A 26,719-nucleotide genomic window follows, 5' to 3' on the forward strand; every position below is an offset into this window, starting at 1 on the left:
TGTTACCCCCCCTTACATCACCCATTTCACAAACCGAACCTCAAAATATGCCCGTGGTTTGTACGATAATTGTGGGTTTTGCCGTTCCTTTGTGTTTGCACAGCTACATACAGTCATGTTAGTTACTTGAACATTGTTTTATTTATTAAAGGTAATCAATTCAAACAAAAAGAACATACAAATATGAATATGTATAACATACAAATTTCCAAATGTGTAAAAGGTAACACTTGAACACTTACAATATTATTAGGAATTCTCACAGTACAAGGATGTAGCAGCTGCTTCCAAGACTCTTCAACACTTCCAACAAATTATTGCCAGATTTTCAGAACTATGATGCTTAACGAATCCTCTACTGGGGCAACTTTTGCACTTTTCAGCAAAGCAATGACACTGCTTTTCATTTTGGAAATATTTCAGTGACTTTTCTGAAACTACCAACATAGCGTGCTAATATTAACGAGTGAAATGCCAATGTTTTTGTTTACAGCAGCTTAGAACGGGTTGGCGATGGTGTAGTAAAGATTGCAATTGTTACATGCGCAAGTGGAAATCTTATGTTCTAAGAAAAGCTATATTTGCTGACATGTGAGCTCATTGCTGAACAAATACACTGACCTTATGAGCCCTGGGAACATCTTGCTTGAACGATGACAGTATAGTTAAGCTTCCATGAACACGCAAATCGAACAAAAGTCAAAAAATAAAGACTTTATAAAAAGGTTTGGTCAGAAGAACAACACCATTGATGGTGCCTTCCAACAAAGGTTGTACCAACATTATCGGTTTGGTGTGACTTTATGAGACCGCTGAGTTAAACAACATTATAAAGGCACAATACTTGTTTAGCCTTCACTGCTTATGTTCGACATAATATGCGTTTTAGGCACAGCTATCAGTCTGCAGAGGAAATTAAAATCAACATCCTGTTCTTTTTTTCTTGTTAAAGGTGGTCGGCAGATGGTTTTCGAACGTGGTCCAGTGTGTGTTTAGTCAAAACTCAAGCCTACCCAGGATCAGTCAACTAAGTGAAATCCTTTTTTTTCACCTGAAGTTTCATGTGACTGAATATCACATTCCCAGTGACGCTTTGAGCAAAGATGCTATATCTTCAGGTATGGCCCCCTCATCACCTAAAATGAAACAACAACAGTGTTTTCATACCTTTAATCGGTGTCAGAATGTTAAAATGAAACAAAAACCTGCAATGGAAATTACAGATGGCTTGTGAACATAAAATTTCTGCATGTCTCAAAAAATTTCACTTTCATTGATGAAGGCAAAATTGAATCCAAAAACAGTACTTCATTTATTATTCTGTTATGTGTAGCCCATTTTCTCAGACAATGCCACCTATTAGAGGCAAGGCCTTTCTGCTGGAAATGTCTTGATTGATAGAAGTGAAAAGAGTAACTCAACAGGAAGTCAGACTCTTTGCTCAACCCCTCACTAAGATTTGAAATCGGCGCTCAAAGGGGGCGTTTCCTGGAGTAGAGTTGCGAATGGGGAGAGGGTTGGGCGTGGTCTGGCTGTGATTGACAGCAGCAAATAACTAAGAAGGCATTTAACGAGCCGTGTACGAGACTGAGCCGATGGGTAGTGGGGGGCGACTACGTCATGCGGCTTAAGTAACATGGTTTATATCTTCTCGTGTAATGAGAGGACAAACAGACAAATTGTGTTTATCTCAATGTTTAACCTTAAGATAGCACCAAACAGCCCGGAATTTAAGCTTTCAACAAACATACACTAAAATGTCAAAATAATAACAAGCAGTTGTAGACAAGTTTTTACAGTTGATTAGCCCAAAAAAGTTGATTTAGTGTTGAGTTACTCTTTAATTTTTTTTTAATTTATTTTTTACAAAGTCTAAATGCGGCCACTATTTGAGGAAAAAAAAAGTTTTTGCAAACATTCTTTTGCCTGCAGTGGAACCATAAAAAAACTAACTAAAATGTGGGTGCCTGAGTACACGTGTTCTTACTCTGCTCAGCAGTTGTCATGTCTTGCTCCAGTTTGAGTTTCTTCTGGCCCAGCTGCAATATACCGTCCTCAATGCTATCTTTACTGATCAGCTTTATGACCTGCACAGTCCTAACAAACAAACAAACCAGGAAGAGGGAGTGGCATGGCATTCAATGTTTTTTTTTTTTTTTTACATTATTATATACAGTATAGCAGTACTGTACAAGGTAAAACAACTTTTTGTCAAGTCTACTTCGGAGTCAGTGTGAAGCCACTGCACCAGACTTGAACATTTCCCCTCCACTTTTATCAAAGCCAGAAATCCAAAATTATTTGCAATGGCGTGATACTGTTTGAGCTGTCAATGCCTTTGGTTACACTATGATCGATTCTATAACTTAAACATGATACGTTTGATACAAATCATAGTGTGTGTGTGTGTACTCTGCTTACATTATTGCAATGAAAGAGATCTGCCGTAGTTTGCTCATGTCACACTACACTGAAACGTGTGTTAACATTTGGAACCCTTCTACTCTTTGTTCCACCGTACCTGGTCTGCCCCAGTCGGTGACAGCGGTCTTCAGCCTGCTTGTCGTTGTAGGGGTTCCAGTCGATGTCATGCAGGATGACGACGTTAGCCGACGTGAGGTTGATGCCGAGGCCGCCGGCGCGGGTCGACAGCAGGAACACAAACAAATCGGCGTCGTTGTTAAACTGGTCAATTAGCACAATTCTGCGGGGAACAAGGAGGCACACGCATTCTTCACATATTTATTTCAAACTTATCATCTCCAAAAATAGTGAGAGCTGACCTGTCTGCTATTGGCGTGGAGCCGTCCAGTCGAATGTAACGATGGTTAAGGTGTTTCATCAGTACCTCTACGATGTCCAGCATCATGGTGAACTGGCTGAACAGAACAACTCTGTCTCCCTGTACAATGAGACAAGCAACATGAGTCCTGACACGCACACACAGAAAACATGGGAGTCAAAATTATTACCATGAGAGACTTCAGACAGGTATCTTCAAAAGTTCAATAGTTTTACTTTATTTTAACATTATTCATTGGTTAAACTCCCGTTCAACTTATATGACAGTTAAGAATGTTAAAGTATACGTAAAACATTTCCTTAAAAGTTAATAAAGATTTTATGACACTAACAGTGTGAGTCTGGAAATAATTCACGCTCTTATTTGTTTTGAAATGCGAATATTCTTATGGAACAGACTGTGTTGGACTGAAGGTCCCGCTGTATACGCGTTGCCACAATTTCCATCGAACCTTGTCTTTGAGCGACGCCAGCTTCTCTGCGAGCCAAGAGAACTTCCCAGAGTCGAGGAGCAGACTGCTGTCCAGCTGATAGGAGCTGATGGACGTGTATTGCTGACACAAACGATGCAGCTCAAAGTCAGACATCACCTCCATGTCCTCCTGGATCAATTCAGCATTTGCGTCGTGGTGAGTTGGCTCCTGACAAGGAAAGACAGCGTCTTAAGTCTTTTTGGTTTACATTCATCTGAACTTTAGCACAAACAGGGTGATACGGCGATTGAAATCTCAGATGTTTTCACATAAAGGTATCCACTATTAATCAGGGATGTGATTTGACCAAAGTGAAATTATCTGAAAATTTAGCCGGGGGTCTGGGGGCCGCTGGCACCCAGCTAGGTCCAGGGCAGTGCCCAGTGGGGGGGGGGGGGGGTGAAGCATGAACAAATAATTATATCATGACCAAATGAAAAGTAACTCATATTAGAGCATACCACAAATGTCTTTGTTATAGCAGAAGATGTTATCTGTCGGAGTCATGTGCATACACAATGAACTACTAAAAAAAAAAAAAACGATTTTCTTTTTGGGGGGGGGGGGTGGGGCAAAAAAAGCGGAATTCCGCGAATTAGCGGAAAAATCACATCCCTGTATTAATCCATTTTTGAACAAAACAAAACAATTTTTTTCTCTCAGCATTAACTCTTTGACTGCCAGACGTTTTCAGAAACGGGTTGTCCCCAGTGCCAGCCGATTTTAAGCATTTTGACTGATCTTTCAAGGTCCATAGAAAATTATGTGTTTGGACTATGGAAACACACATGCTACCAAATGAAAGATTGGACTCTCATCTTTCATCAGAAAAAAAGTGTGTTTCTACCTTATTCCGTTCTTCAGTAATCAACAACAGAAAATGGTTAGTTTCACCTCTGTTTCGAAACAAACGTCTTTTAATGTCTTTGGCACTCCTCCATAGGATTTTACTAAACGTTATTTAACGTTTTTGGCAGTCAAAGAGTTAACTTGCATCATCTTCTTTGAATTTTTTAAAAATTTATTTTCTTTACAAATGTGAAAATAAGTGCTTCCTCTTGGAAAATGTCCTCCTTTGACCATTTGTAAAGCCAGTTAAATAATTCAAAAAAAAAAAAAAGTCAAATTGCATTGCTTGACTGGTCAATGTCTTTTGTCAAAGAGTAACATCATCACTACAGCTCTCTTACGCTCTTTCCTCCACCTTCTTCTTCTTTGTACATGTACATATTTGGTCTGTAAAATTATTTGTGGCACAAACTTAGGTCAAAAGTTTACAACAGGTCGATAAATCCCTGATTTTGCAATGTATAAATGGGAACCGTCTTTGTCAATTTACTGGGCTGGCTCTCTTCTTGTCATAGGCAAAACAATGCAATACTGATTATGATCATATCTGCTTCGCGCAAATGACACTTGCTGGCGAGGATTTGAAAAATGCTAGCGGGGTTGGAAAACTCATTAAGTTGGCAATGCTGACTGCTGTGTGCATGCTTTGAACTACAGAAGCTTATTAAAGATTAAAAAAAAACTTATAAAAAGCAATCAGTATGACAAACTCAAATTAACTGATATAATCAATTAAATCGCCCAGCCCCGGTCAACCCAAATACACGTGTTGAGGATATACGGCCAACGTACCTTCAGCATGAGTTTGCTCATGGCTTTCAGCTTCTCAGTTGTGTAGTACTGTCGATGAAGCAGAGGGTGGTTGGCCATCTTCCTCAAATGCATCATAACATTAGTTAACTCGCGCTCTGCGAGTACAAAAAAGAAAAAAAAAAGTTAAAGTGACCCACAGTTCCTACACATTTGAGATTTCACAGAACTTCAACATTAAAAAATTCAAATCATGTGTAAAATTTGAGTAAATACATGTGCATCAATTTGATTCTTTGATGAGCCAATTGTCAGAGAATTTACCTGACTATGCCAGCTTGCTTGTGTAATTTGAATTTTAGAACAATATATTTTTTGGGGGACAGGAATCGTTTCGATGATCAAAGTTTGTACATTAGTAATGTACGCTGATGTAATTTTCTGAGTATGGGTATAATGCTGTGTGCTCACACACAAACATTGTAGCTGCACTTACAAGCACCTTAAGAGGAAAAAAAACACTGATAGCGTCATAGTTTCTCAATATATATTTTTGGTTTTGTTTTAGAAAATAGAGCTGGTGTAACAGTCTTGGAAGTGTGAATATTTTTTTCATACAACAGTTTCCATTTTGCATAATATTACAAACCTGGAAATGTATTAAATCAAATTCCATACTTGCGTAGGAACCAACACACACGCGTGTGTGCGCGCGTCACAGTGAACATAGCTTACTCTCGCTGGTGGTGGAAGCTTTGAGCTTTGTCCAGAGCGCCTGGTAGAGAACCTGCTGCTTTTCACTCATGGAGCAAAACTCCACCTTCTCTTCCTTATTAGGTAGTTGCTTGAGCACCTGGAAATTAGAGGAGTGGGAAAATAATTATATCAGTAAGTGATTTTTCCCCATCATATTATATAATACTTCATACTTTGAAAGAGGTACGGTACCATAACTTCTTGAGTGTAATACTCTTGCATCGACTGCATTTTTTACTATCACTTAAAAATAATGATATACAAATTACTTATGCAGATAACACTGGATTTCATTTTATGAGCGTGGATACCAGCAATTTTGAGAGTCAAATTTTAAGTAGGTACAAGGAAAATCCAGTTGTGAGGAGGCATATTATATTAGAGTTATAGTATGTTCCAACAGAATTTGGAAAATAAACATGTACCGTTAAAAAAAATATATTAGAAGAACATTGTGTTGGGTATGATGTGATAATGGCAACGTAGAAAACCACACACAAAGATTCTCTATCAAACACCGGTGAAGAATCGAATCCTCAGAGTTGAGAACTCTCGAGTGACAACCCCTCCGGGTGTGCGCTGATGGTTGCAGACTGTTTCTGAAGACGACCGTAGGCGGGATCATTGAAAGATGCCCATGTAAGCAGGAAAAGACTGACTTTGCTGTTTAGGAAACAAACTTTTATACAAAGTGGGATATATTTTGTTTGATTTACTGCTGCTTCCTTTGTTCATGAACTATAATATTAATATTTAAGGCTACTATTACCTCAACAGCCCGATTGCCTTTGTTGTAGTACAGGGTGTCCTTTGTTTACAACAGATTTCAGTTTGAAAGGAGGTTAAGTACTCGAAATAATAATGGACACCAAGGATCCCTTAACTGTCTTTAATGACTTACATGAAAACATTGCCACTTTAGCAGATTGTAAAAACTATTAATTTCATGTTACACAATAATGAGAATGATACATTTTCATCTGATGAATCATGTCACGGGAAGAATAAACATCATAGATGCAGGAGAGAGTGACTCACCTCATTCTTAACCCTTCGAAGGATGAAAGGTTTCATAATACGTTTGGCCTCAGAGATGCGCTCTTTCTCAAATTGACTCTGATCCTCCTGGGACTTCTACAGAAAATAAAATGGATGGAAGAGGCAGAAGAGTACCAATTGTCATTTCCAACAAAATTATTGATAGAATTATTTGCTGAATTCCCCGATGTGGTACCAAGGAGTTATGCTGAAATGATACATCTCGACAGAGACATCTTTGTACGTCTGGGAGGAGCTAAGCTTATTTGTTGTGAGTGGAAGTATATTGCATATACTGTGTATATATATATATATATATATATATATTTTTTTTTAATAGCTATTTCAGTCATGTGTACTATGTTCATCACACAGATGGGAAAAAAAAACATCAATACCATAGAAAACATCTTGGAGAGCTGCACGGTGGTGCTAGAGAACATGGACGGCATGATGAAGTTGAGAAGTGACATCAGCTCTAAGAGGTTGTTTTGTAACGGCGTTCCAGTGAGCAGCAAGCGATGCTTCGCCTGCAAGGAGACAAAGTGATTGGTATCAAGAAGCCATGTGCTGTTTTAAAGGCAAAATAGGCTCTTAAACTCTGAAGGTCCAGAAGGACACTCTCATAATCTGTAATAATAATAATAATTAGATCAAAAACATAATTAAATCTAAATGTTATTTGTTTTACTGGTGTGCTGGTCCCCATAATTACCTAGGCACTTTAAAAAAAATGATGCAACATAATCTAATGCAGGGGTGGTCAAGTTCAGTCCTCGAGAGCCACTATCCAGCCTGTTTTCCATGTCTCCCTCCTTCAGCGCAGCTGAATCTAATGATCAGCTCGTTAGCAAAATTTGCAGAAACCTGATAACAACTCTGATCATGAATCAGGTGTGTTAGTGGAGAGAAACATGGAAAACAGGCTGGATAGGGGCTTTCGAGAACCAAACTTGGCCGCTCCTGATCTAATGTGGACGATTTTGCGGACCCCATTTTTGAGAACGGCTGCCAGTGAACTTACATTGATAGACATGAGGTGGCGATATCGCATCGTGTTCATGTTCTTCAACATGTGACCCTCATCGAAGACGGCATACACAAGTCGGAGCTTGCGAAACAGACTGCGGTCACTGTTGTTCCCAATGGCTAAGTTGTACCTGCAGACGGGTAAAAACGAGTTGAGGAGTGACGCGTGTATAAAATGGAGTTTTTACGAACTGAGGCACTCACGTGGTGACAAGGACATTAAATTCCATGGCGCCATTAAGGATGTCGTACTTGAGGTATTGGCGGTCCTCCACAGATCCTGTACACAAAACAAAAGCACGCTGTCACAAAAATTCTGAAAAGGCTTCACACTAGAGTGTTTTTTTTTAAACTCTCCTTTAAGCACAAACACAAATCAGTGTACTACCACTCAAACTGTCTATGGATATGAAAAGGTTCACATGTAAATGTAACACATCCTACCAGCATAAACTAACACTTTCAGACGGGGACACCACATTTGCAGTTCTCTGACCCAGTTATCTGTAAAAAACACATAAAAATATTTCGCCAACACAGCATCAATTCGATCCAGATTTTTTCAGTTGTAAGAAATGTTTGTGTTACCAAGTGTAGAGGCGGGAACAGTGATGAGGTGAGGACCCTGAGTCCCATTCTGTAATAAATGAGCCAAGAGTGCAATAGCCTGGATGGTTTTCCCCAAGCCCTGATCAGAGAACGAGGCAGATTAGAACCATTTCATCACCCAGCAAACCATGAAGCAACTTTCAGAGGATGAAACAATAAATAACCCTCTTTAAAAATAAAATAAAAAAAGACTGCCTTTTTTGTACATTAATTTACTTATTTGAAAATAACATAAGGGTATGATTGATGCGGTCCTTCCGGTTCAAAAAACGACACTGTGTGCATACAGCCTAATCATATAAACCTCTAAACACATTTACCATACCACTTGATTTTTGGTCAGACTTATTGAACAGTCTTAATACTTATGTTTGTTGACCTGATCCATTTCTGACCCTATTATTGGGATTAAATCAACTCTTAACCAGCTCAGACAGAAGGATAAGATTATTAGACAATCTTATAAAACATGAGGAGATAGTCGAGCGCTTGATGTCCTTGGTTAGAAAAGGGAAAAAAATTAATCGGGACAAAAACCACCCGATTGTCTTTATGCATGTACCCGGCCAGCCTTAGATGAGGTGGTAGGTACCAGGCAGCTATCAATGGGGTCCAGGAAATGCATAGGCACAAAAAAGTGAGATAAACCTCCGTCATGTCCGGGAAGCGCACAGAGACGACGCCTGCTCCAGATTTAAAAATTAAAGTTGCTACTCACAATAGTAAGTGTGTGAAAACCAAACAAAAAAACAAAACACCATCATGTCAGGGCCGTCATAAAACTAGATCCATGTTAAGAAAGACTTCACAAGACACACATAATGACCACCTTCGTTTATGTCATTGAATGGGAGAATTAAGTCAGCCTGGCAATATTTCGCCGTGACGGTAACAGACAAGATTCCACATAATGGCCTAGTTTTAATCTGTAATAAATCAGTTGGATCTTCTTTAAAATAACAGTGACGCACTTCTCCCTTCTTACAGCCGACATGTCAAGACCGTACTAGGCTACACTATTTTCCTCTTGCATGGCTTGTGTCTCACCATCTCATCCGCGAGAATACCACTCAGGTTGTGTTCGTACATGAGCAGCAGCCATTTTAGACCGATAACCTGATAGGGTTTCAGCTGGAGCCTGGAAGACAAACGTGATCCACGTGAGAAACCATTAAGACAAAATTTGGCATATTGAATTTTCATGCCACTCACTTGCTATTGAGAAGCCCGGGCTGTAGCACTACCGCCGTGCCAGCTCTCATCACTTCTGTGACTTGCTTAACCATCTCGGAGGAAATGTTCTCACATTTGGACATGAGTCCCCGAACAATGGTGCGCTCCTTTAGTACAGTTTTGCAGCCCGGCAGCAGGTCCTCTGACAGCCCATTGCTCTTATTGATTTGGTTGGTCTTGAAAGTGAAACAAAGAGATGATTATGGTAAGAACAACATAGGACTTGATTTTGATTTGTAACTTATTTGCATACATTTATATAGGTACATAGAAAAAAAAATATTTATTTTCTTTTTAAACTCTGATAATAAGCTTATAATTAGCTAATAAAATCCATATGCCAAAAGCCATTTGGTAAAAAATTACGGCAGCTCCTGAAATGTCTCGTGTTAAATGCCTTTCACTGGTCAAATTAAACTACAATAATGAAAATGTGGACTTTTCTATGATATTCTAATTTGTTGAGATGCACCTGTGATCAAAAAGGTTGTTTTAATGTTTACCATTATACCATTATTATTGGTTGATTTAATTTTATACTGTACTTGTATAAGTTAATAAAATTGATCAATCTTAACCATACACATTCTACTGTACAGTAAAATACGACATTTGCAAAACATCTGCTTTTACTCTGGAAAACAATGACCGAACCAGTAACTGAATAATTACATCTATTGCTCTTGTGTGCTATTGTTAGTTTTTTTTTTTTAAATCTCTAAACAACATCAAATAAACGACTATAATTGGTTCATAGCATGGTTAGTTTCTCTTGAAAGTCACAGAAGAGATTGTGATTGATTGAAGGTTACACTATGCATTTCCATTTCCTGTTCCTACAATAAATCAACCAGCAATTATGCAAAATGCCTGTATATTCCTATAAATCCACATGTACAGTACAGGTGCATCGCAAATTAAAAGATTCCTCAAAAATTTGTATTATTTATTAGCTGTACACTATAATTATTAAAATGGCAAAAGAAAAATTCTGAAATATTTCACCTTTTGAATTTAACTAGAGAATAAATGAAGATTGCCAGGTTCTTGTAACATACTGAAATGCATCTGTAATAACAGGCATGCTATTTATAGCAACACAATCGGAAGACTTCTCACCAGGCTCAGCCAATTTGTAAAGGGTCGCAGCTCTATGATCTTTTTGGCTTTTTTAACAGAACACCCAGAAATGAGTGTCAGCTCATCCCTGGTGGCCTCCTGAAAGAACTTGACGATCTCTTCCTTCACTCCTCCCGTGTTTGCAAGTACATCTTTGTAATTGTCCAAGTCGCTGCTCTCTGCATCCTCGTCGTCATCATCATCGTCGTCGTCGTCATCAGAGCTCAGGGGCTCTTTAGCGGCGTGGGCTTCACGCTTTCTCTCTTCCGCTCGCTTCTTAGCCATGCTTGTCCCACTGGCGAACCTGGACAGGATCTGCGCGGCGGAGGATGATGATGATGATGATGAGGACGGCTTCTGGAAAGTAGTAGTTTTCTTGACAGAGGGGAACGAGTCTTTTGAAATCCATGTGGAGAGGGTCGAGTAGGAATGTTTGACCTCATCTTCAGATGAATAGTCGTCGCTGTCCACAGTAGCGCTTGAACTGTTGTCACAATCACTCCCACGTAATGGATCATATACCTTGGCATCCATTTTGTTGTGACAAGATTCAAGCAGGCGCTCCTCGCTTTGCTCCTCTCCCTCTTTGTTCTTGACATGGTGTGATTTCTCTGGTGTGCATTCGGGCGACCTGAAGTCAATCTCATCTGTGAGACAAGTAAGAAGACATCTGATTAGCAAAGCATGATACGGGTGACAGATGCATAATAAAAAACGTGCGCGAGGTATGTTGGGACCTGGGCTAGAGAACATTTGTAGAGCATGCAGAGCCGCAACGTCATCCCAGTTGTGTTCCTGAAGCACAGACCGCAGCTCCTACAATAAGACAGGTATCAGTGAGCTTTATATCAAAACACAACCAAACATCCAATTTTCTATGTGCCTCCATATTTAATAGTTGCACTGTTTGGAGGAAACAGTGGCCCATTTATAAAGAAAAATCAACAGAAATAAGATTCTCAAAGCGTTATAACTGTGGTGTAAAAAAATTTGTGCTGTCAAAGTTAAAGCATTAATTGATTAATTAATTACAAAAAATGATGGGCACAACTGGAGCCACAACCACAAATGATGGGCCAACGTTGCAAGTCTATTATTAATGGCAGATTTCTTTATTATCTGGTTTATCTGTATGACGTCAAATTTATCGATAATTTCCGATAACTATTGGCCACAGATATTAGTCTGCATCCCTAAATTTGACTGTGCAGCTTAACAAAGCATTTGACAATTTAAAAAAAAAAAAGTTTTTTTTTTACCTCCTTGTCCAGATTTGGGAACTTCTTGTGTAGCCTTTTGACCATCACTTCTTGCTTCTCCCAACTTGGTTTGTCGCCACCATCCGGATTATCATCGCTACTGTCTACAACTTTGTCTTCAGACACCTTAAATTTGAATACAAGTGAGGCAAAAGAGGCAATTGTCAGCGTGGAACACAAATGTTGTGGAATTTTCAGTAGTTAGGCAAAATCAATAAAACAGTCTGGAAAAAAAGTTGTCTTTTGGGTTTCTTTATATTTGACGCTTCAAATATACACAAGTCTTACAGAGCAGTCTACAAGATAGTGGTCTGTGAGAGAGTTCACTGTAAATTATGATCATGGGAAGATTCTTATGCAGCCTGTGTAAGGGTTAGGGAAGTGAGTTAGACAGGAAGGAGGGCAATCTAAAAACATAGGAGGTACTTTTTCTGTGTTACGCTTTTCTGCCAACGTCATACTGTTGTAGCTTCATGTACAAGAAGTAAAAGGCTCATTGCTAAAAATGCATGTGTCCACAATAACGCATAAACATGTCATGCTAATACGTGCTGAATAATTATTTTCCCATAACACAACTAGTAGGGACGGACCCCTCTAAACTAGACACTGAGACAATTTCATTGGACAAAAGATGTCAGGAATAATAATATTTTACCTCTGATTGTTTCCTCCTCTTGTTGGGTTGAGTTTCACTGCTCTCCAGTGAGCTGTTAGATCCATTCTGCTTTCTCTTACTAACAAATTCTACGTCTGGAAAAAAAAGAAAAGAAAACAATAAATACATTTTTAAAAAAGAGGCAATGCTGACCATGATGTTTATTGGATGGATGTGATTAGGCTAATATTAAATATTATGGAATACAAATGTTACAGAAAAAATAACTTTTGAACGGCTTTGTATTATTAAAAAATAAATAAATAAAACTACACCCCTGGAATGCCAATGTCGAACAAGTGTAAACTTACACAACCAAGTAAAAATAAGTATCGGTATTGCAAAAAATGCGTCTGTAAGCGAGCCATTCAGAATTTTGCCAGATGGCGACATTGTGGCTACTTTTTAGATTTAAAAACAGCAGCATCATTATTACAGAAAGATTCATAACAAATAAGCCAGCGGAAAAATACAGGATGCATTTACAATATTGGACTAAGTATAAGAATAAATTGTATGGTAGCAGATATGCACATACATACATAATGTGCATTATGTGTATGTAAATACTTAACTCTAAGCTCTTTCCTGCACTGTATTTATAATATGCAGCAATGTAAGTGTTTGAATTTATATCCAAGTAGCGTTTATATCATACTTGGTTACATTTATGATTCATATGGGCGCCAATAGTCACTTTAAGAGAGGCATCAATTATTCGCTGAAGTTGGACTCGGCTGCTTTCTGCCGCAAACAGCAGGAATCGACTTAAGGTTGTACTGCTCCGTAATGAAGACGACGGCAAACGGCACGCTTGCCTGTAAATTTGTCTCGTGACATAAACGACAGTGACACCAAGAAAGACTGAGAAAGTGTGTAACGAAGGAAGGGCTTTCCCACATTCCAACACTGAAGAAGAGGACTTTGGTGGGTTGCATGCGCAGGAGGAAGAAAATAAAGATAGCCATCACTTATCCGCAAGGCTACTGTGTAACTAGCCATGTTTGACATTGGATGGAACTATTATTTTGTTACTGGTGTTCCATTTGTTAAATTTAGCTTTTGCGGGTATTAATCAGGTGCGCTTTGCAGTCTGGCAATTGCGGGAAACTCTATATGTCTCTAAGGATAATAATGGTCCGTTATCTAAAAAAGGTAATTCAGTGGCTTTGGGGCCTTGCTATTACCATTTACCCAGAAATAATGTAATTTATGAGATAAGCATGAATAGAAATACCGTTATGTAGCTCCAGTTTAATATTTTCCTGTAAAAATACGATTGATGTGTGTGTATAAATTGGGCTGGACTACTTCTCTATTCATACCATCATCATCGTCAGAAATCAGCAGATATTCATCAACAGCTCCAGGCTGAGTGCTTGTACTTCCAACAGCCTGAAAACACAATACAATATCCTATTTCAATGTATAAATTCTGCCCTGGCAAAGATAACAATGCTCCAATTCAAAACACTTTTTTAATTCCAGTGCGGGCAACTTATTAGCATCTTCCAAGTCCAAACGCACATTCAGCCACAGCAGTGCAAACACTTGCATACAGTAAGCCCAGGGAGGGGCGAATGTTTACGAGTGTTGGCTAAAGTAGCGAATGTGCGCTCCCATCAGGGTTGGTTCAAATTTCGCAAGCATTGGGATGAGAAAACATTCAAACTGTTTAGAGACCTTGAGCAAACCCTGGCGTGAAATTCACATTGGCTAATGTCGCAAATGTTCACCCCTCAGTGAGATACGGACTTTAAGACAAAGTAAGGCATAGTGAATAGGAGGCGAGTACCAATTGGAACAGCGCGCTGACATGAATGACCCAGACACACTGAAATGCAGATTCATGTCTCACGTCTGTTCTGATTAATGAGTGGAGCACATAAACGGCAGATCGTGATGGATCACGTCACATGTAAACAGGTGACCACTGATCTTCATTTGGAATGATTATAATCGAAATGACAAAAAAAGACTCAATGTAAACCTGGCTTTTGACAATGTTCTTTCAACAACAACAAAAAAAGATGGCACCAATCTTAACTGTAGGCTTTGCCATCTCACCCCTGATTGTTTCCTCCTTTGGTTGGGTTGTGTCTCACCACTCTGCAGCGAGCTGTCACTATCCTGCTTTTCCTTCCTGACATTATCTGTGTCTGGGAAAAACAACAACAAAACAGAAGCGCTAGTGTCACTGCTTTGCTGAAGATGAGAATTCTGAGAGTTCAGGAGAACAATAGCCTGTTGTCCCCAAGGCTATTTACACAGAATATATATATATAAAACAATTGTATTACATGTACTCATGTATCAGTCTCATGATTTTCTAGTAGCCATGCCCAAAAGGTTATTATCCACATACTAATTTGATTGGGATTTCTTGCTTTCATTTTATTTATTTATTTATTTATTTTTGTAAACAGAAGTTCTCTTACTTTGCTAAGAGTTTCATCTGTCGTTTTTTTCTTGCTCACCAAGTCATGTCAGCCTGCGAGTGGACAACCCCTTATTCAATAACTTGTAGAATTTTGAGTGAATGTAGAACTGCAAACATCTCTTTTAATGCATACAAATAAAAACTTTTTTTTTTTTAAATTAAATTCCAGAGAATATTCAGCCACACTAAAATCATACAGTAGTTCAATAAAAGGAAGTAAATGGTTGAACAAACTGGACTGAATGCCGGGATTATTAAAGAATATCAAATCACACCCACATTTTAAATCTACCATTAAAAAAATATCTGCAGGGAAAATACATGTATATTCTATTTCCATTATTCAAACAGTACAATTCTCATGTAGATACTGAAATTCCATGTAAACGATTTTTGTTTCAATTTCAACAGAACTTCACAAGTTTTCAGACGTTTATTCTTTTTTTTTTTACGGGAGGGCTTCTTTTCATAGGCTTTGCTTCTGCCCTTTCATTATTTGCATACAATATATTTTTTATTTTTGCTATTTGTAAATCTCCCATCTTTAATTGGTTGACATTTTTAGTACTACGAGCTACTTTTTATTACATTATTGTACAAACCTCTACTTTATGATAATAACCATTATGGGTGATAAATTTAATGACGGAAATACAGCAATTCCCTAAAGGGCTTGCCACTGTAATTTCTACACTAAGACAGTGTCAACAATGAGACAAGCATTCATGGGAACCCTGTAAAAATGTTTTATGCTCCACTTTTCAATATTTTCTCGCAAATCGATGCTATGGGGACACGTACTGCACACACAGGAAACGCCACTAAAATTTTGGATTGCTGTGCAACTCCTCATACCTTCATCATCAGAAATCAGCACACATGTGGCAACTGCCCCATCTAGTGTGCTCGTACTCCCAACAACCTGTAAATACAATACAGTGAACCTTACTATTAGACAATCAGTTAGTACGGGAGGCATGTGTAAAAATGCTGCCTTTGTGAAGATAATACTGGTGAGATTCAGACAACTTCAGGCCCAGATTGACCGTGGTAGGCCTCCACACAAAGTGAAAAGCAAAGATACAAAAAAGCTCTTACGACTGACAGAAAGTTTGAGTGGTTTTGAAATGTCAACATTCAGTATATATTGAAAGAGCAACCGGCCCGTGCCTACTTCCAATATGACATAACTCACCTCGGAGAGCTTTTGACTCGACAAATGAGGGAACATCTCTGAGAGTTGTAACTGTTTTTTACTTTTTTCTTCTTCTTCTTTTTTATCATCGGTGACATTAGATGGTTTGACCATGGGATCCCTGGAGTGGCAAAGACAGTGCAGGATAAGTAAATTAACACCTAGAACATGTAAATAAAAAAAATAATAAATGCACTCGGTGCGGGTTCGCTTCCCACCAGGGAGAGCATTTTGTGTGTATGAGTGCACGTCTGTGGATTTAAAAAAATATGTATAAATAAATAGGGTTATTGGTTAGAATTAGGAATAGGAATAAGTCCTCTACCTGAATTTCCTTGTAAAGGACACTTTCCTCAGTGGCTCATCATCAGCATCATCATCATCAGCCTCATCAACGTCTTCAAAAACCACTCCTCGGGCATGGGACTTTGACAAATGGGATTCGGTGGATTTCATTTGAGCTGGTGGGCAACATTAGAAGTGATCCCAACAATAAGTCAAATTAAATACACCTAAATGGAGGAAAGTTGTCATGGCCTGATAATACCTCTCCGAATGTGTAATGGTGTTTTATTACAGGCTACAGCTGGATGAGACATTGGTGCAAACATTCACCTATCGTTCTAAAAATTACTTTTAAAGCTGGCTATGAACTCTGCACCTTCCAATAATTGGTCAAAGTTGAGCATTACCCACAAGACACCAGTTATCCACAACTGCCACGCAGTGTGCAGTGAGAAATTGGGTTGGTGAAAAACATCAGTGATCAAACTTCAAAAAATTATTTATATACGTAAAAAAAATGTGTTTCTAGTCTAGTCAAACCTATGCCTTTGTGTCGTTTTCAATTTAATCAGTCATCAAGGAGGTTTGTTTTGTGTGGTATGTGCCTACTGAAGGCATTATTTGATTACTTTATTAAGTGTAATCTTTTGCGTGTTCAAATAAATCAGAATTGAGATCTCATGAAGAAGTTTTCCTTGCAAGGATTTATTAAGAGCTCTTAAGACACAGGAAAAAAGCTTACATTCGAAAAGTGACGTTAAGCCCCCAGTGTGTCGAATATAGAAACACACAGTCGCTTTATACTAGTAGAAAGGATTCTCTCCCCCCCTTAGACTTGACAAAGAATTTAGTGTTTTTAATAAGCAGAAATGATTATCTCAGCTCCCCACCAGCCTCGGAGAAATGATGTAGACAGGACTTGGACCTTCAGGTTTTTACGACCAAATGACTAATGACATGAGAACTTGACAACTTTTAAAACATACACATTCTTATCTCAAGAGCTGGAAGGGAGTGAGAAGTTTAAATGTATTTCACAAAATCATTATATTCATTTTACTACACATAGTTATATGGCATCTATATACTTATAAGTTAATTCAAAAACAGTAAAAATATAAATTGAAAATGTTAAATGTCAACACTACCAAAAAATCGGTACGTTCTGATAGGCAGGAGCACGATTTGTTGACATGGCTTAATTACTCCATCGCCAACGTTGCTCAGTTACATCACAGGGAACCTTGTCTTGATTTCCTGCACGTGGGTCAGCAACCACATAGCACAAACCTCATAGCAACCACATTAAATACAGCGTCGATGCTAATTAAGTACAAAACACGCTAACGCTCACAGTAGCATTCCTTACACAGCTGGCCAAGAGCTCCAATAACGCTAGCCCCGAACCTCAGCTTCACTCACCCGGCTTGTTCTCCTTCTCAGACTCGGAACTCACGTTGCACGTTGACGACTTTTGAAAACGGAAACGTTCCAAGTTGAATTGGCTCATATTGACCGGGCTATCTCATGCCTGACACCGGGGAAGCCTTTTGTCCGACTCAGGTTCGTAGCGGATCTTTTGTTTCTCTTTTTTCTTGTATTGTTTTGCTAGCCACCGGCAAGCGTTGACACTCAACTTTTTTCTTGACTACCCTGCCCGACAGCAAAGAGCGTCGTCTCAAAATAGTCTGGAGGCTTCGGTAAAGGCCGGTAGGTTTTAAATACGGTAGTACATGCTGCTGCTGGCGAGAATACGGTTGCAGTTCAGAAGAACGGTGGCTATGTTACGAGATGAAATAGCTTGGATAGGCCGAAGACTACCGGTTTCCCGCTATAGAGGCTGTGACGTAGGACGGTTGAGCCCAGTCATTGGCCAAAAGACCGGATGTGTGTGAACATTTTTTTTTTTAGGTGCGTGAACTCACGTTTGAGTCCCCAAAAATGTAACATTTTTATGAAGGTTTTTTTTGTATGTGCGTGTGGGAATGAGTGTCTTGATCCTTGTCACTGTCCAAACGCATCGTATCCGGATGAGCAGCAGGAACGCACGGAGGAGGAGTCAAGCTCATTCCATTACGTCCCACTTCCGCTTTGGCTCCAATTGTCTTTTGCCGGAGATAAAACAGGAAGTTTATAATCCGTAAATGTAATCTATAACTTTAGTGTGCAAATGTAAATTATAAATAGTTTAGTTTGATTTATTGAACGTATAAAAATACATTACAAGATATGAAAATAAAAATAGAAAGAAAGCAAAGTATGATCAAGAGAGGTCAATACAGGATTGCGTTAGTATACATTACAAACACACGAAGAAACCGACTACGACATTTCTAAATAACCCGCCTTTCAAAATATGTGGGGCAAACTTGTTATTTAAAAAAATACTTTTTTATGGTTGCATTATTAATTTAGCCGTGTAGTCTAAATGTATTGTGTCGTTGTTGACAGCCAGCCACTGGAACGCTTTTAAATCTACTGCGTCACCTATGTTGTCCACTAGATGTCACACTCTGATGACAAAATCCCCATGTGAACAAAAAAATGGTGTCTTACTTTAATTGAACACAAGGGGGCAGGTTGCTATAGCCAATTAACTATAGATCAAGTCTAATGACGCCAGAGCTGCAACGTGTGCGTGCGTGCGTACGCGTGCGCTTGCGTGCGTGCGTGTGCGTGGTGCGTTTGTGTCTCCCAGGTCGCTGGATAATTTGGAGAGATTGTGCAGAAAATCTCTCTTTCTGTAGTCTCCCATCTTGTGAAACATTATAACAGAAGATTAGGTTCTGTTTTTCAAAAGACATGCATGTCAGGTTAATTGAACACTCTAAATTGTCCCTAGGTGTGATTGTGAGTGTGGATGGTTGTTTGTCTCTGTGTGCCCTGGATTGGCTGGCAACCAGTTCAGGGTGTACCAAAGCCAGCTGGGATAGGCTCCGGCGCCCCCCGTGACCCTTGTAATCCCCCCCCCCCCAAAGGAGAAAAAAGTTAGATTTTCACATAATAAGACACAATTCATTGAATGTTTTGGCAATATTTTTAAGCAAGAAGTCATTTACTTTAAAGAATCCTTTGAAGTCCTACACTTAAAACAAGAAAGAAAAAAGAAACAGGTTTTACAAATGTTGACAAAAAGAGTTGCATTTAGCAGAAATCCGTATATTTTTGAGCAAACTTTGTGAATTCTTAAAAAAAATATAGACACGGAATATGACTTTCCAAATGTGAGTTGAACTAAATGAAGGGTTCAATTAAGACATGTTCAGTCTGAGTTACCAACCAGTCAAAGGTGATAAATAATCTTTATTTATGTGTGTCTTGATGGTCAAAGTCAAAGTCAAAGCAAGTCTTTGGAAGTCATCTAATTGTGGGTTTGTACTGCATTCATATCTTGGTGCACACACACATAAACACGCACACACTTCGTCCGCCTTTACCTGCCATACAGTGCATATATTAGGACGATTATGCTGGATGCCCACATCAATGCAGCGCCACCGTGTCGCCTTACTGTCGCCCCCATCATTGTCATGGAGACCCTATAAGTTATAACGGTGTGTGTGTGTACTCGAAGGGGCACAATAGACCGACTGACAATGAATCTGATGGAGGCTGTGACCCCTCACAGCGGGATGCTCAAACTGTGGCTCCTTGCCTTGGTCAAGGTTTGCTCATGATTCCCAGACACATCTACAAGAGGTCTTCTTAGTTCAATAGTAATGATAGTCAAATGCGGCATAGTGACATGATATTCCATAATATTTGTATTCATACATTATTTCCATGTCTCAGTATGTGCATGTGTTGTGCGCCCTGGCAAACTTGTCACAAAGTCTGCCACCATCCAGCCATGGTGGCGCCCAACTTGGCCGAGACCCGACGGCGGCAGGGAAGCACCTTGTTACCAAGGCGACCTGTCTGGGATGTAAACTCCACACCCGTACTGACAAATATATTTCTATACACACACTCACACACATCAAAATGACCATGCAAATTTATGATGGGTTGATTTTACAATATCAGACAGAAGTATGTTTAGACATACTTCTTAGTGCTATTCGACATCTTATATGATAGGATATGATGGTTCATTAAGACTAACTAATTTTTAAAGACTACGTGTTGAAATACTTGGAAATTTCACATTTGTTTCTTAGTCAAATTTTGTGAAATTTACCGAGGCATCTATTTTCCGAACTAGGCTCATGGGCGAGCTGGAGTCCACTTTAAAAATGATTAATGATATACTACGAGTGACCCTACTTATTGGTCGATTTTTTTGCTTTGACTTGTGAGTAAAAACATTTGAGATATGAGCGGTGTATTTTGGCAAATCAAGCACAATTCATCCCCCAAAATCATTTTGAGCCGCTTTGTTTGAGTCATCTCTAGTGTAACCACCTCTGGTTGGGGTGGGCCAAGGGTGGGACGAATCCCATGTCGCGGGAGGCAAAGCCACCAATCACCGAGACACAATGACAGATCACCCCGTGGCAGACTTACAGAACATCCGTCAAACATCGCTTTGTTTGCCGCGCATTCCTTGTCGCCTTTGTCTTCCTTCGAGCTGGCCTGCCACTTCATCATATCATACTCGAACATTAAACTATGAAAACTTGTTTATGTTGGGATGCCATGGCTGGCTAGAGTACTTGTTGTGTATGAAGTACAGATACTAAAAAAAAAAAGTACAGTACAATTCAACTCCTGTAAAACATATGTACTGTACAACACCCGTTTTGATACTATATTTCCCCCGTTTATCAACTTTACATCACAATAAATCACATCGTCGTTCTATAATGAGCTACGTTTGCTGGGCTTTTATGCTCTCAATAAAAGTGTTGCCCTAGCTTCGCTATAATTATGACCGGAATAACAATAAATGCTAAATTAGCTAATGAATGCAATGCTAATGAAGCTGATGGATTTTTGACTGGCGCAAAAACAAACATAAAATATTCTTAAATAAAGCAGACGATGGACGGACGGATGGATGGATGCAAATCTTGCCTCTCCGAATCTGTTATGTAACAAACACATTTTGATAAAGCAAAGAGTAGAAAGCCAGACAAAAAGAAGGTACCCGAAAAATAAACACAATGTACAGACACATGAAATATCTAATAAGTATTTGTTCTTCGTCACTTTTGGATAACGATCTGTAACATTATGGGATGAAGTTTTTTTTGTATTAGTTAACCGCTGCCTTTTGTTCTCTAGTCTTTGCAGGGGTTGCGGTCAACTCTGAATTGGTCTGTCACATCAATCCGTGTTTTAATTAGTTTGAAGGAGACGTGAAGACAGACAGCAAGGACAATGGCCCAACCCCAGGCCACCAAATGGAACGTTTCATCTATGCCCCTCCTTACCCCCCACCCCAAAAATATTCTACAAGTTTGAAGGTACACACTTTTCCTACAAAAGCTGAACAGTATGTATAGATGGTGATACACTGTATTCATATATTTTGTCCACAAAAACACCACATTTCACGTACTGAGTATCATTGTCATTGCAAAATCTTTATTAACAGTACAGGTCAGTAACATTTGTACATTATTACTGTAACTGTCATACAAGTTATAAGTTATAAATATTTTGCCACTTAAAGTGATACTTGACACAGTGAGACATTTTCAAGAGTAAGAAGATAATATTTCACTTTTCACTTTTTCATGAACAATTAATACCTTTCACCGGTGCTGAGGAGAGAGGTAATGACCAATCATGGCTCAGTTTACTGACCAAACCCAGAAAAATGTCTCAATGAGTCTCCCTTTAAAATTAATTCATAGTTGCTTAGGGCGCAGGTAAGAACCAATCATGACTCAGCAATTTTTCGCAGCTGAGTCGTAACAACTTTTGAGAGTCGCTGTTCAAAACTGTCCACTGTCCAACTGTTGCTCGTATTGACAATTGACAAGTAATACAGAGTAGTAGTTTTATTGTAAAACAAACCAAACATACATAAGGTGGCTCAATTGTGAATTCCTGGGAAGAATAGAGGTGACAGAAGCACAATGAAAAACTCGTTAAGCTATCCTCTTTGCTGGCATGCTGTGGATTTCGTGTGTGTCCACTCACTGGGGAGCCCGTTAGAATGTCAGCAGAGGAGTGGACGCCACCCGGGGAGTCTGTCTTCTGTGTTTATCGTCTACTATGTGGCACTAACTGTGCACATCACCAAATGTGCGTTTTTTTTTTAAGGGGGGGGGGGGGGGGCAGCGTCTGAACCCTTGTGGAGGTGAGCATGCTGACAGCCTGGCCTGTGTTAAATTGTGGGAGAAAAAGAGCTGACGCGACGGGAGCTGATGTTTGACATGACCCCGCTCGGTAGCACCTCGGGAAGCTGCTGCCGCTGCCGGCTGCGCGCGTGTTGTGCGCGTGCGTGTATGTAGCAAAGCAATTATGTTACAAAGTGCCACATGTATAGAGTCTTGTAGGTTTGAATAGGCTGCTTTACTTTTTCCTTTAACACGTCTTGTTCAGGCTGTAATGGGCGTCACAAAAAAAGTTCCCCCCCAAAAGCAAATACTCACTGAACTTAGGTCTTGTGTGTGATATGCATTTCCTACAAATATTTTTTAACATGGCCACAACGTTATTTTAAAAAAAAAAGAGGGTGGATTAAACTTTTCTAGCTATGCAAAGACATACACAAATTTACAGATAAAATAGTAACTGAATTCTTGTTTATAACACTGTGGGGATCAAGATAATTCAGTTTCAGAAACAAAAATGGTTTCATTCGCTTGCTGCTTTAGTGTCAAGGTCCGATTTGTGAAAACATCACATTAATGGTTCTTAACTCATTCACTGCCATTGACGGCTATAGACGTCAAAAATTTATTTGAACTATTTCTATTAGTTTAAAATTGTTTCCACTTTTGTTAACAAGAGTATAAAAACCTAGAATTTTTTTTAGTATGTGGTCCTCGGAAGAAAATTTTGGACACTCCTGCTCTAAACAGGGGTCTCAAACTCACAGTTGGGGGGGCTATTTGCAGGGTGATATTTTTTGGCCCCCAACTTGACATCATATGGCTTATAATTAGATAAAACATAAAAATAAATACATAATTAAACTGTGAGCCATTTATTTTTCAGGGTAAGATGAATTTAAAATTATTTTTGGCATCATAGTTTGTGCTTATATTTATGTATAATTATGTTGATTTATGTTATTATAAACATTTTTATTTGGCGCCAGTTACTCAGTTTATCACGATTTGCTCCAGGATTTGGTCCTTACATCCCCCATAAATAGCTCAGGTCAACTTTGCTGCCCTATACACATGAAATATGTGTGTGTGTTACAGCACCTTGATGGACATGACACTGGACTTCTCCCGGAGTGTAACCAAATCTAAGTCCTGCCTCCGAGCCCCCCCCCCCCCCATGTGCCCCCCACTCTCCATATCGAATGGCTCTCCTTGACCTTCTTGCTCTTTGTCGTCGTCGCTCACCCTCTCGTGGGGAGGGAGGGGTCCCTCCTTTCCTCCATTCGCTCCTCAAGGTGCATTCACGGCTCGGTAAAGTGATCTACGAGACCCCCCCCCCCCTATTTGGGCTTCTTCCACCATCTTCTAACCCCCTCACCATGTCCCGCCGCTTGTATGATCCTTCCATTCTTTCATGTCTTCACCTCGGTGCCGTGTCTATTCTCTCCTCTCTGCTGCTGCTTTGCCACCAGCCTCTGAGAAATACCCACAAAGGCCCCCACTGTCTGCTGTGACCCCCTCAGCCAAAGCAGCCAAGCGTGGGGCCAAAGAAAAGGGGGGCCGTTTATTGAGCGCACACCCCGAAGCCCATCTCCATTCTTTTTTCTTTTTTTTTTACCTTTACCTCCATTTTACTCACTAACTCACCCCCCTGCCTCATACTGGGATTTTGTTAAATTCCCAGTTGCTGCGTCCTCTCCTGTTGCCATTTGAGTTTAAAGTGGGACGATTTGTCAACGGTCATAAAAGTTAAGCAGCTTGGGTTAACTGGCAAAAAATATAAAACTACTCTCAGAACTCAAAATTGTTCCACTTTTGAGGTACAGACGCTCCCCACCTTACGAACGAGTTACGTTCCGGACGATCGTTCGTAAGGTGAATTTGTTCGTAAGTGGCTTCAGTACTATATTTTGTATTATAATTTATGTTTAAAGCCTATATAAGTATATTGAAGGTTTATATAAGTATGTTTAAGGCTTGTACAAGTAACCTGCATTGGTTTGTACTGAAAAAAACTTAATAAAATGGAGAGAATACGTACAGTACTGTACTGTACTACGTATGTTAGAGAGAGAGAGCGAGACACACACACACACACAGTATGTACATGTACGTAATAAGATAAATAAAATTAAGTTTAACTTACTTTTGGAAGATGTACTCGATGCTTAAGGAGATGATGGAGGAGGAGGAGGAAGAGGAGGATTTTATATCATGAGAGATTCTTCGTCGTCGCTGGAATCGGCTTCAAAAGTTATTTCCTGCTTCATGGGGACCGGCGTTTCTTCCTCCTCCTCCTCGCCACGTTGCTCAGCCTCCAATGAGCTCTCACAGCGCCAATCGTCGGTATTAGCGGCGGAAAGAAGCACTACGCGCAATACAAAATCTAACTTACAGCATTTCTTTCCAAACATTTTTCGACATACTGTACGCGCAGAAATGTTCGTATGTACCGTTGTTCGCAACTCGAATGTTCGTAAGTAGGGGAGCGTCTGTATTCAACTTGAGTTAACAATGTTGTCGGGTGATTTTTTTTGACAAGGCTCTGTGGTCCTTGATCATATATAACATAACAGTGCTTGTCCAACACCCCCCCAAGACTGTCAATCAACAAGCCAGTCAGTGTGCAAATGCGAACGGCCTAATGGGTCTTGTTGTCCAGTTAAGTGCCGCCACTGCTCCCCTTCTGTCCGTCTGTCTTTCATGAATAGAATAAGTCTAATGGCGCTTGTTTGCCACTCCACTGCTCTCCCTTATCCTCCTCCTGTGTTATCATGGCCGATCAGTGTAGCTGCAGATAAGTGTGTGTGTGAGTGTGTGTGAGTCTGCGCGCATGTGGAAGCGCACACTATCCTCTTCCCTTCTTTTTCTCTTCTTCTTTTTTTCTTTAATCAGTCCTGATCAGCACACTCCGCCTGAAGAGGTCATGTTTTCATTCGCCCCAATCGGCCTGCGGCCCGATAAGAAAATTTGTCTGCTAGAAATCAGAGAGGACCCTCCTGGAGGAGAAGGAGGGGTTCGAGGAGAGAAGGAACATGATCACAAGGAGAAACATTCTGGGAAATGGAAAAAATACAAAGACAAAGATGTTAGTGGGTGGAAATTTTGGGCAGTTTGAATTTGTCCAAAAGGTTTTGGTGGGCTTGTTCTCACACTTCCAACTTATCCAATCGTGCATTTGTGTATCATATTGTGCTGACAGCAGGCCTTAGTTCAAGGTATCAGTACTTTAAAAAGTACTAAAAATTAAAAATCAGAATAGAAAATTGCCATTTAGAGGGGTGACGTGGCTCACTGGTAGAGTGATAGTCTCCCAACCCAAAGGTTGTGGGTTGGGTCCCATGCCATTGTGACCACGTCGAAGCATCCTAGTATGTAAGCAAGATACTGAACCGGCAGTTGTTCCTGATGCTGCGTCATCAGTAGTCGAATGTAAAGCGTTCTGAGGGCCTTGTAAGGTGGAAATGTGCTATAGAAATGAAGTACCTTTACCATTTAATTTCATGCAATTTAAAGAAAAAATGCTATAGTGGGATATATAGGTTTTTCCTTAAAATTATTTGTCATTGTTTTTTTGGGGGGAAAATGTTATGTATCGCAACTACTATTGGTATCAGTGAATAGTCAAGAGTTGAGTACTCGTACTGGTATCGGCGAGCAAAAAAAGAGTGACCTCGAACATCTCTAATTTGTTCACTTGGGCACTGCCATGCTTCCTCAATCACCGAGTTGGAAACAACAACAAACACACACACACACACACACACACACACACGCACACACACACACACACACACACACACACACACACACACACACACACACACATGTTTGTTTTACTATCTTTGTGGGGCCATCTCATTGACATAATGCATTTCCTAGCCCCTCCCCTTAACCCCAACCATCAAAAATGATTGCCTACCCCTATTCCTTACCCTAACCTCAACCATAACCCAATTCAAACCTAAACTCTAAAACCAAGTCTTGACCCTCAAAA

General features: G+C 39.7%; 1 protein-coding gene across 2 annotated transcripts; it reads right to left on the bottom strand.

The window, feature by feature from the left end:
- Positions 1 to 122: 122 nt before the first annotated feature.
- smarcad1a (SNF2 related chromatin remodeling ATPase with DExD box 1a) lies at positions 123 to 18,321 on the bottom strand. 2 transcript variants are annotated; one of them, XM_077561510.1, is made up of 26 exons: positions 17,918 to 18,321; positions 16,536 to 16,671; positions 16,211 to 16,331; positions 15,871 to 15,937; positions 14,643 to 14,734; positions 13,901 to 13,970; positions 12,576 to 12,670; positions 11,918 to 12,043; positions 11,396 to 11,474; positions 11,181 to 11,305; positions 10,659 to 10,973; positions 9,519 to 9,715; positions 9,354 to 9,444; positions 8,286 to 8,385; positions 8,142 to 8,201; positions 7,902 to 7,977; positions 7,693 to 7,828; positions 7,067 to 7,198; positions 6,669 to 6,764; positions 5,610 to 5,727; positions 4,917 to 5,032; positions 3,255 to 3,443; positions 2,784 to 2,902; positions 2,522 to 2,704; positions 1,988 to 2,097; positions 123 to 1,136 (listed from the first exon to the last, which is right to left on the bottom strand). In XM_077561510.1, exons 1-26 carry the CDS (start codon positions 18,003 to 18,005, stop codon positions 1,075 to 1,077), a joined length of 3,099 nt encoding a protein of 1,032 aa, XP_077417636.1. In that variant the 5' UTR covers positions 18,006 to 18,321; the 3' UTR covers positions 123 to 1,074. The 2 variants fall into 2 exon arrangements, with proteins under 2 accessions (XP_077417636.1, XP_077417635.1); XM_077561509.1 differs by having other exon boundaries at positions 10,659 to 11,305.
- Positions 18,322 to 26,719: the final 8,398 nt, after the last annotated feature.

This window comes from Vanacampus margaritifer, chromosome 3, assembly GCF_051991255.1.
Source record: "Vanacampus margaritifer isolate UIUO_Vmar chromosome 3, RoL_Vmar_1.0, whole genome shotgun sequence".
Lineage (NCBI taxonomy): Eukaryota > Metazoa > Chordata > Actinopteri > Syngnathiformes > Syngnathidae > Vanacampus > Vanacampus margaritifer.